The sequence below is a fragment of the Papilio xuthus genome, unplaced genomic scaffold, assembly GCF_000836235.2.
Source record: "Papilio xuthus unplaced genomic scaffold, Pxut_1.1 DF828585.1, whole genome shotgun sequence".
NCBI lineage: Eukaryota > Metazoa > Arthropoda > Insecta > Lepidoptera > Papilionidae > Papilio > Papilio xuthus.
In genome coordinates, this window is record NW_013530064.1 from 28,231 (window position 1) to 40,231 (window position 12,001).

At 34.4% G+C, this 12,001-nt stretch overlaps 1 protein-coding gene across 1 annotated transcript in view; it reads right to left on the reverse strand.

Annotated features, from left to right (window-relative positions):
• Positions 1 to 11,791, reverse strand: part of LOC106113068 (laminin subunit alpha-2-like) — a gene marked incomplete at its 3' end in the record, with an annotated part of 38,017 nt that extends 26,226 nt beyond the window's left edge. The window contains exon 1 of the mRNA XM_013305791.1: positions 11,473 to 11,791. Coding sequence (XP_013161245.1) covers positions 11,473 to 11,554 — 82 coding nt within the window. The remainder of the gene's footprint in view (positions 1 to 11,472) is intronic.
• Positions 11,792 to 12,001: the final 210 nt, after the last annotated feature.

Below are 12,001 nucleotides of genomic sequence, written 5' to 3' on the forward strand. Positions count from 1 at the left end.
CTCAAGTTTAATTTGAAGTCTGATGCGAAGCGAATCTTGTAATAAGATAAAAAGTTCTAGGACAATTTTGACCGTCAGTTGCTTAAGTAATATCTTGATTACCTGCAAATGTTGTAATATGAAATTCATCAAAGGTACTAAGACTTTATAAAAATATGGATACGTCTTAAGCATACTAAGTACAGTTAATTTTCCAATAAGGAAAGCACTCGGCCGATGTATCGCTTAATTGCCCATCCCTTATACAGGAATTTTCTCGAGAATTGCAGCCTTTGATTTCCGTAATGTAGTAATTCATGGCAAATAATTTATGCGTGATTTCTCTCAACACGATACGCTAAGATAAGGATGAGTTAGTGTCTTATAAATTTTACAGAAGTAATAAAAATAAAAAATCTATTATCCTTTACAATTTTCTTTAGTATACATATAAATATAGTTTTAATGAACAACGATTCAAAAATAAGCAATAAACAACAAATTAAAAGCTCGAATAGCTTCCCTCGTGAACGGGACGCGAAGTCATTAGAAGGCAAGCGGGCGCGGACAGACGCACCGCCCTAATGGCTCCCCAGTCCACAACATACACCATTCATCTCATACAATCATAAAAATATAATAAAAACCTCCCCAACACACCATTCAACTATTTGATTGAAGTAAAAAACAAACAAGACGACTCATTGAAATCCAACAAAATGGTTTGAACTTTTTTAAAGCCCACGTGACGAGTGCGTCACGAGAAACAACATATGGGACGTTCATGAGATTATTATTTTTTAATTTTAATTTGAATCAAGATAAGTTCTAGTTTCCTGTCACACGAGTTTATTAAATATTTCTATAGATGCCAATATACTAAACTTTTATTGCATTTCTATGAAAACATGCCCTGCGATGAAAAGCAATTTGTTAGAAATAAGATGTGGCTAAGACGTGATGTGTGATGGGTATCAGGTGCCAGTTTCCCTCGCAAACCAGTTCCCAGCACAGCTGTTGACGTCCCGATGCAATCCACTAGTCGGGAATTTAGATTTCATCAAATTAACTTAATAAATATAATTAGTATAATTATCATATTATATTATATTAACTTTACGAATTTAAAATAAGATTCAGAAAGCAATTAGTGGACGTTTTATATTAATACTAATTGTCTCCCGCGACTTCGTCCACGAGGAATTAAAAAAACAACATAATACGTAGCCTATATGTTCTTCCAGACCATGTTGTATATGTATGCCAAATTATGCCGAGATCTGTCCAACCGTTCTGGAGGTACCTTCAAACAAACATCCTTCCATTCATCCATCCATCTATCTAAACATTCAAATTTATAATATTATAATAGTAAGTTTAGTTGGCAGGTGGAACAACCTGAGGACTTGTGATTACCTTATAAGGAAGAAAAGATAGTCAATAAAAACAAAAGATTACCTAGAGTTTAGAAGCAATAGACACGGCCGATGTTTAAAACATTAATTGAGTTTCATCTATGTCATATCTCGAGAGTCTTGATCCTGTTGGTTTTTCTGTAATAATTTTCGAGTATCATAATCATCGCCTTTTGTTTTTAATCATTAAATAAGGTTTGTCTATTCTATGATAGAAATAGTCTACGTCCTGTCGTGAGCCGGTCCAATAGGCTTTATGACATTAGTCGAGCTCGGCTCAGCCTTCGATATAAAACTGGCATTACGTTGTAAAAGGTATCGTTACGTCGCCTTAATGTCTCTTACATCATAACTGTTTACGCGCCGGCGGAATTTATGACGCGCATTACATAACTTGTCCTCATATAAAGTTATTATTAAAGTAAGGTTTTGTTTGCGACTGCTTCAATGTTTTGATTAGAAATAGTTACAATTTGGACAGAAATTTTAGTCCAAAATCAAAATAAGTGACGCCCGTTATTTCCATGTATCCTTATTAGAATTGTTAAAAATGTAGTAAGTTTTTAATATATTTGTGTAGGACATGTAAATATTAAAATATAATAATTCTTCTGAACGCTATGTTGTCTGCACAACACTGATTGCCTCACGTCCTGCTAAATCATCCTTCAACTAAATAAGTACTTTAAGCGACTGTAGTTTAAATAGTTAGTATCGTCATTTAAAAGATTTAAATTGAACCATGTAAGTAAAATGTGGACCTCATTTCGTGCCTTGTGGAACTCTGGACAAAATAAGTGATAACTTTTGTAAACTAATAAAAGTTTATTCAGCGATTACATTCTCCACAACGAAACCTTTTAAATGAGACAAGTGATTTATGTGGAAATCCGAGTAACATGCTGGAATAACTCCGTTGATATTATAAAAGTATCATCGGACATCGGCCGTGTCATTAAAATATTTGTAAGAAAGCGCGTTTATCATCCACGATTGGATTAGAATGATGTCGTACAGTCTGCTATGAAAGATCTACAAAGTATTATCGCCCTTAATGACGTGGAATATGAGATAGTTTAGCATAAAGGAGAAAAAATCTTCAGCGATGGCGTGTAAAGTATGTCTCATACTTTGAAATTTACGACAATGTCTCGGGGTAAGACGTTAAACTAGAAAGTAACCAGGACATCTTACGTTCATCAGCACACAAAAGAGTACTATTTCAACTTTTAAAAAAATCTTTACAATACCTCCTTGTTGCCATGGCAACCACTCTATAAACGAGGTAAGGTATCTTACAAGAAGTGTTATGAGTTGCAATACTCTGAACTCTTAACTCTGTTTATTTTTTCCTTTTATTGTCATTTCATGCTTCCGGATTTAACCACACAATTGTATATGTGTATAAAACGTTCTTTGTTATATAAAAATTACAAGTAAGAGACAAGACAAGTAGCAGTATGACATAGTGTTGTACTCATAATTATATTTGTAAAAGGTAATGAGTGGGACACGAGGTAAGCGTGTCAGATGAACCAGTCAAATTGAAATTCGTTTCGGATTCATCGTCCGTATAAACAGATTTCTCTGTACATATTTATTCAGTAACCGATCGTCGGCTACTAAGTGGATAAGAGGCACGGATCCGACTGGGACACGGCATCTGTAGCAGCTCGCAGCCTTTCTAAGAATGTCAGGTGTACAGATAGACTGTTTGACACCTACAAAGTGTTAAAAAATGCGGAATTAAAAAAAGGAAATACACAATTTGAATTCTTTGTAGCTTCAATAGCGGTTTATACCACGTGTGGATTTGTTTTTATAAAATTCAAGCTTCCTTTATTAGCATTGTACGATAATCTTTAAATGATAAAAAAGCCTCTATAGTTATGACAATTCCTAAAATGCGCAATCCCTTTGTGCTTAACTCTAAGCGAGTACTAAAGTTTAGCTAATATTCTACACATTATTATTATTACAATAATGTCCTAAAATATTATATTAGTATTGAAATTTCGATGAAAACTGATCAAATACACAACATCCACATAAATCAATGTTCTATTAATGGTGGAAGCACAAGTTGACTTTGTCTCTATATTTGTGAACATGAGCAAATGTTTACTTGCTGCTTAATCGTGTATGAAGAACATTAACGCGCATTTAAATGAATATCGATTACTTTCGTGTCATCGTCTTGCAGTTTTCAAACATGTTGCTCAATACAGCTGTGTAGTTGAGTTCAGTAAGTGGCAATACTCGAGCAGTTAATGGCCACACGCATAGCAGTAATTATAAGAGTGCAGGCGCGATGCCGTTGCCGCGCCGCAGCCGCAGTCGCGAAGGGCATTTAGGGTATTGTTTGCTGAACAAACATTGTCCGGTTTTGGTCACTGATGCTATGTACTGAGTTATAAGCGGAAGCGTTTTTAGTTTTTTTTGTAATATTCATTAGACATTCTTCACATGTTCATATTTGTCATAATCTATACTGACAAGCACGGAGTAAACCAATATAGTAACAAAACTGAAAAAAAATAGATAAATGACAAAAAACATTGAAAGTAAGTCGACAAATCACATGAATTTGGCATTGTATATTTACTACGAACAAGTAAGTGGTAAAATTTTCTTACTAACTTTTACAAAGGCTAAGTGGCGTTGGTTAAATAATTTAAATAAGTCTATTCAGTTTAGTTTAAATTTTGTACTCCACAAACGCTTCACGCTTGTAACATTGTCCAGCGGCGTATTCAACTAGCTCTGGTATGCAGTAAGTAACCACAGCGTATACTACGACGGCCGGGAAGTTGTGTGCTTTTTGAAGATTATACAAGTCGGCTGGATTCGCCTGAGAATTTAGCTCGTTATGAGTGGTGATGCCCGACTCTACTATCCATATGAAATGAAAATTATTCTTGATTTACGCACCAAAATGCAAAAATAACACTTGTTTTTTTTTGGTTTGGTTAACGAAATGTTTAGATAAAAAAGAATAAACAATTTAAATCAAGTGAATGAGTAAAGAGGATCGTAATACTTATCAAAACTGAGAGTCGTGTATTACATTTATAAGGTAAAATCATGTCCAATTGAAATTATTAACATAAATAAATATAATAAGTCTGTTTAGTAACTGTAGATTAAATTCTTTCCTTTGAGTAATAACAGTTTTAAATGTCAGATAAGATTGAATTAATTTGCGTGGTTTGCATAACATACGCAAAAACATTTTCCCAAAATTCCTGACAAAAAAATAACAATTAATCTTTATTAATTACCCGATATATCGCATTGCAAAAAAATCATCTTGTATGTACTCATTAATACGTCAAGTTTCGGGTGGCCTGCATTAATTATACGATTGTTTTAATTTACTTTGTGATTACAATTCTTTTTAATTTCGTTTCTTAACAAGCGATCTCAATTTATTTTTCAACAACTGTACCTGTCTTATCAATGTAGAAAACGATTGCGATATTCATATATATTTATAGGAACAAATAATAATAAGTTCTCATGTTCGTAAAGCAGACAAATAATTAGCTAAATATGCCAAAAAGAGCGCGGTGAGCATATCGTCAATATAATAGACGCAGTATCAATGTAAATGTCAGATTAATTTTCTTAACATCGACAAATAATATGTGTTAGCGTGCATTGTTCGAGTCCATTATTTGAAAATGGGAGCACAGTTGTTTATCTATTGACTTATCAATAGTTGCGCACAAAACGTTCAGACCCAATTATACTTCGAAATGCGTCCTTACTGTCCTAAGACAGATCTCATCCATCTACGCGCCTACTCACCGCGTGCACTGTGTTGTGACGAGCCATATCTGTGCTGGAATCCCTTTCGAGTGCGGGCATAGAGTATCTCTGTGTCGCTTGTCGGAATACAGACGCGGTGTTGTAGTCGCGGGCCAATTAGCGGCAGGGACAGGTCGGGATAATTGGGCCAGGACCGGTTCCCAGCTGGCCGGCTGTTTTTACTTGAGACGTGCCTTGGATGTATGGCATTGCTGCGTACGGCATCGCTTCGTTCTAACTCACCAAATTCCGTATGCTTAGTTTGTAATTTACGCATGTTAATATTGCTTCAAATATTTAGGTTAAATAGTTAAGCATACTAGTTTTCCCTAGAAGTAATGATGATAATTTCGTCGTCAACTTTTGCCTTCTATTAAATCACCTTAGAAGTAAAATTTAACACTTATGAAATTCCAGACTCTGATATGCGGTCAAGTTTCTGAAAGTAATAAAGTCATCATTTCAATCATCATAATTAATATTCGAAAAAATCCTTCTACTCAGATTGTTCTATGTCTTGATCATGTTTTTTTGTGTATTGATGACTGAGTCATTGCGTGGGCGTTTACGTTCAGTGTTCGGTGACAGTGAATCAGTGTAGTGCTTCTTAATAATAGATTGAAAACAATCGTCTGGTAGCAATTGAAGTATAAATACATCAGTTGTCGCGCTGGGACAATGTGGTACAGTAATTTGCAGATTGTACCCAATCAGATTTAATCAATCTGTTTATAAATCTGACTGACAAGTGATCATTCCGACAATTCTTAGATAGAGTAGAAATTTAAAGCAAATGAAAATAGTTCACAAGTTAAGCTATTTATAAATCATTCAGAAGTATAAGTGTAAAGAAACACGATGATGGGAGACATACAATACCTGAACATAAGAACGATGTAACTGTAGAACGGAAACCAGTAAAGACAAAGTCCCATAAAGATCTAATTTAATGTATAAATACGAGACACGACAGATAAATTAAACTGATTCATTAAGCAATAAGTGTTCTCTTTCCCAGTAATGATATTGTTAAACCGTAGTTTTAATGTTTGTATCAATAAATCCTTAGGTTTTAGTCTCTTAAAACTGGAGAACGTTGTGTTTAAAACTCTATACTAGTTAATAATTAAGGAAGTTGTGAGTTAAGATGATGTGTGAACCAGTTTCTATGATAACTTCTAATTTTGGTACAGTAATAAAACTGCAAATAATCAAAGACACCTGCCGCTGGCACACACCCAGCGCTACTACACCTGGGTACAATTATAACGGTACTCTTGCAGAATTAGATAGCTGGAGACAGAAACTAGGTGCTGCTTTAGTTATAAATTTGGTTATAAAAGTAATAAATGAAGTAGACATGGTTATCGATATAACTGTTGATGTAGACATTAGAATTATTAATTTGTAAACAAATCAACATGACAATTGTCTGCTGACAACGTTGCTTTGACAATAACTGATCAATTGAAATGTGTTATATCTCGTGTATTCTGAGATGAACCTACATCCACTTGTTCACCATTTCCTTAACATTTAAACAGAAGTAATTTAATAGAAGCGGTATATTATTAGGTTACTACTCATCTACAATGAATAATGTTCAATTCTCCGCTGAGCGCGCGAACTGTCACATAAATTATGCGACAATCATAAAACGAACAATGATTTCGTTTTAAAATTTATTTTCTAGCTGCAGAGGGTAAGTGACCGATGATTCAGCACCAATGTCCCGTAAACTCTGTTCCAAGAATACCCAAATATAGAAATAGAAGTATACCTTAAGATTATCTACATAAAGTAGACAATTCAATGTAGGCAGTTCGATCTAGGATGTTACGTTCTGTCAACGCCAGGTCTATATCGGTAGCCGGGGCAGCCCTCCCCCCTTCTCGGATGGCCGTCGCGTACTATTTATTCCGCGCCCCCTACTTTTAGCGACTCATTGAGTAAATCTGTAGGGAAATCATAACTCGACACTCTCTACCTATTGACTGCTCGTTTGATTTGTTGGACCAATGTAAAACATGACATCGGATAAAATGATTTTTGGCGAATAGATTCATTTATTTTATAAGTGTAAAATGTATTATATCAAGTATAATAATTTCCAGATTCATCACTAACTCGAAATTCTTAATGGCCAGTAGTAACTTTAAAAGCTCTAGTTTTGATTTCTACTAAACCGTCGATATATTTAGGCTTTTGTTTGACAATGTTTATAAAGATTGTGTTATTTTAAATCAGTGTATTGTAAGTATCAGATAACAGACGCGTTAATGGCAAACATACAGACCGGCGCGGTAAGATGATACAGACGCGCCTCAGCGATCTCCATTATCAACTGACACTTGTTTGACAGCCGTTTGACAACAGTTTGACAGCTGTTTGACAGCGCACTCGCGGACGATAGCGGATAAAGCGCCTCAGTGCAACTTAAGAGCTTGATATCAGTGGTGTTTTACTTTAATGTATTTTAAAATTAAACGGGTTAATCGTTGAGAGTTAACCACTTATTGCCTCATGACCCATGACATGAGACACACTTGTCAGCATCTCTAAATTTAAAGTCTCCTTAGCTACCGTTTATTATGAAAATGGTATTTTATAGAAACAACATATTTTTGAAAACCCCTATTTTATTGAGAATACGCTAACAGCAGAATACGCATGTTTTCATAAAAATACCGCTAGGAAACTCACATTGGATATTCCTGGATTTGTTTCTTCATACCACGTAGATATTTAACTATGGAATGTAGCACCTTTATGTTCATTACTCTCGGCTGAGCGGAGCGGGCGCGTGTCCGTCCGTACAATAGCGCCTTCCGCGAAGGACCCCTACCTGTCAGCCACAATAACTGTACAGCCTATTCAACCCCCAACCCTCCGTCTATTCAACTTAAGTGATTTCATGAACTCATACAATAAAAACGTACGTCAACTTGAGTGCGGAACAAAGATCTTGTTAAATAATTAAATAAATACATTAAAAAATAATGACAGTCTCTCAGTTGACTGATTTTACCTGATATTATGTCAAGATCTCAGTGTAATATTCATTCATTAATTTGATAATCTCTTAACTCTTGTATTCACCTACGTATTATCCAATTGATAAAGCTTTGAATATATCAATCCAAATTACCTATCTATAGAGTCTGTTCGATCATTGGCAAATCCAGCCTATTTGAAACGTTCTTTTACGTTCAAATAACTTAAGGAATCATCGCATCGCATCGAAATCATGATTATGTGACAGTAGTGTTTTCCAGAAAAAATAGAGAATAGATTAATGAAGGATTATCTCGTGCGTCTGTCCGGTGCGTCTCCCGCGCGCGTTATAAATAATGCGTGTGCGCGTGCGCGTTGCTACAGGCGATCATGTGCACCGTTACTGATGCCTCTGACAATATATAGCGATATAATGCAGTTACTAGAAAACATAAACAAGAAGGAAGTCAATCTAATTGTAGAATAACAGTAGCATAATACTTGTAGTTAGTATAAGAAATATATTTTGTGTATAAAACGATCAAAAATGCTATATTTTCAAGGTCATATATCACACACTAATATGTTACTCTGGTTATAATTGTTAATTATGTCATGTTTGTGAATAGTGTCCTTGAGTGCGGACTTGGGTCATTCGCCATTGACCGACAATTTATTGAACTATAATTTCCGTTTGATACTCTCTCAGTATCACATGGACATACGAACTTGAATCTTTTTTAATGTACAATGTGTAATTTTTTCTTTTTTTAGGATTCCGTATCTCATAGGAAAAAAACGGAACCCTTATAGGATCACTTTGTTTTATACTGAAACTACGTATCCACGACTACTGTTTACTTATACAATATTAATTAAATATTTAGTAATGATTTAAAAACATTTTCGATAGTAGTAGTTAATGTAAATTCGCATATTCACAGCACTGCTAATAACGTAATCATTAGATGCAAATATCGTCGGTCTCCTGCGAACATAGCGCCACTATACTAAGTACCTACTCTACAAGTCTATTCACAGACTAATTGAGCGATAAACTAATATTCTCGAGGTCTAAAATGTGATCAAACATCATAACTTATTCCGTTATCATCCTATGAATAAATTCCTTGTCGTGTGCAGATTCATTCATTAAATTGTAGTTAATTAAAAGGAAACTTTCCAAACTGTTAATACCGAGTCTGTGTCAGTATCAAACTAAGGGTAAGAACATGAATCAAATGAACACCACAGCCGACAGTCCAATTCTGTAGATGCATTTCATCCATAACTTGACGGACTAGAATTAGTCAAAACACGCAAAACATTTACACTTGTGTTAGCCAGACAAAATTATAATTATTCCAGACCCTATAAAATATCGTAGTAAGTTAACTTGTACAAGTCTTAGTTACATTTTATTTTCGAACTTAATGACTTTCTAAGTCTTTTACGGAGTCCACAAACATCGCTTCCATGTCCTCAGATATCCAACCACCATACAACTGTTAGTTAGTACTTGGAGTGTTGTTATCACGGAACAATCGCTGTATAATTTGCTTCAGATAACGCCAGACTAATTACTTCACGGTGAATGTTCAATTGAATCAAGTTGCAGTAAGTTATCTGAAAACACTGGTGTTACCATGTGATACAGTCCAGATTAAAGCTCTCACCTGTAATTTTAATATGTTAGGGTGTTCTTTGAAGTATCTTTAAGTTAACTTCATATATAATTGGTACCAATATAAGTAACTACGATGGAAAGTGGTTAATATTCTTTTTTCCTTTATTTAATTCCTTAAATACTTGATATGACAATGCATGAAACATCTGAGACGTTTTTCTTATTCACGTTTTTGTTTTAAAAATCATTAAAGTAATATTTAAATCCAAAATAAGATTATAATAAAATCCTGGTCGTATTTAATAACGAAAAGATTTACGTCTCAAGGCGCTTGTTTTTGTTTTTTTCGATGTTACAATAGGCAGCAGGTGGGCAGTTGATCTGGCGGACAGGACATCCTGTGCACTCACTTTTGGATGAATTGAACAGACGAGCTGTTGATTTTACAAACACGCGTCGTGGGAGTGTAAACTAGTTAAAGGTTCCATCGAACTTCATTAAGTCAAAAGGAACAAAGACAACATTTTTAGAGTGTTTTGAGAAAAAATTTAACTTGTTTAATGAATCAAAATACACTTCCTGTATCCTTACGAGGCTAATTAACAAATGAAGTTTAACAGATAGAGACGTATTTTATGGATTGTGTAACATTAGTGCAACTCATCGGTTTCCGAAACCAAAATCTTATTTATAGTATAAAAGTTTAATAATATTCTATATGGATGGATGTTTGTATGAAGCTATCTCCGGAACGTTTCAAATGTAGAGCATAGTCTGGAAAAACACATAGGCTACTTACATAGTTTTTTAAGTCCGCGTGGACGTAGTCACAGGCGACTCCTAGACTCTGTATGAAGTCATCCCTCTCATTATCTTTGATATAGAAATAACAATTAATTTTTTAATGATTATTTATGTTATACTTTCTTACGTTTAAAGTATACATATTTCAACACTTATGCAAAACTGCTGATCATATCTATTGCAAATTTTATTAAAATTCTGCACTCATTATAACAGCACTGGCGTCAAATGTAATTATGCATTTATAAGCGCACGAGAACATTTCAGGCTCGCGACCGGTTACTTTGGAAATGTCTGACGCCGTCAGTAAATCGGTGAGCTGAATTATGACGGGGTTGGGCAAGGTATGACACGATTAGGCAACAAGAGCTATTTTATTGATTAGATCCTGTGACATATTTGCCAAATTCCTTTTAAGGTGTTTTTAGACTCTATTGGTTGACCGCGACTTTAATCCTATAATTACATACTTTGAGCTAAAGTATAATTTTACAAAATGAAGTGCAAATTAGATGATTTGTTTTAAAAGTAAAAAAAAAATAACTTGAATGTGTGATATGTTGATGAGACTATTATATGTAGAGAAAAATCAAATTGTACGATGTTGTTAAATGATTTAATTGTATAGTTTAGACTTGCTTAAAATTATGCCCTCAATACATAATAAAATTTATTAAAACCGTTGAATTTTATTATAATCTTCAAAAAATTTAATGAGAGAGTTAAAACTTTTTATCGATGTTGCAGCTTCCTGTTAAGACATGTCAGTTTTCCATCTTTTTGTAAAAGCTAAAGCTTTCATATTTAATAAATAAGGCTTTCGTAAAGGTTTAGGTTTCTCACCAGGCTTATGATGTTTGTGTTTCTTGCCCTTGCCAGCGACGGCCGCCGCGAGCACCACCAGCAGCCCCCAGCGCCACCTCATCGCTCCACCATCACACAACACACACACAACACACCAATCCTACCTATTTATTAACTAAAATATAAAAAAAAAAAACAAACTCTCCGTGATTTCTCAATCAATGAAATTCTATACTTATTATTTCCAGTTTATCTATATATATTTATTTTTTTGAGGATAAGGTCTTAAAATAAATGTTTTAGATACGAAATTTGTAACGTAAAATACCGCGAAACTTTTCCCGTGAGCAAACACGCACCGTCCAGTCTCAGAGATGTGTTACTACTGAGCAAAGTGTACCGCATTCACTGGACCGAACAATAAGCTAAGAAAGCTTTGCCCGCTTTAAAGTTTGATTCCTTTTACGAAATTACGAAAGTACAAGTATAGAAAATAAAACTAAGCACTCCTATTTTCAATTTTAGTTTGAGTTTCATTTAAAAATATTCAGTTACATTGATTAATTAT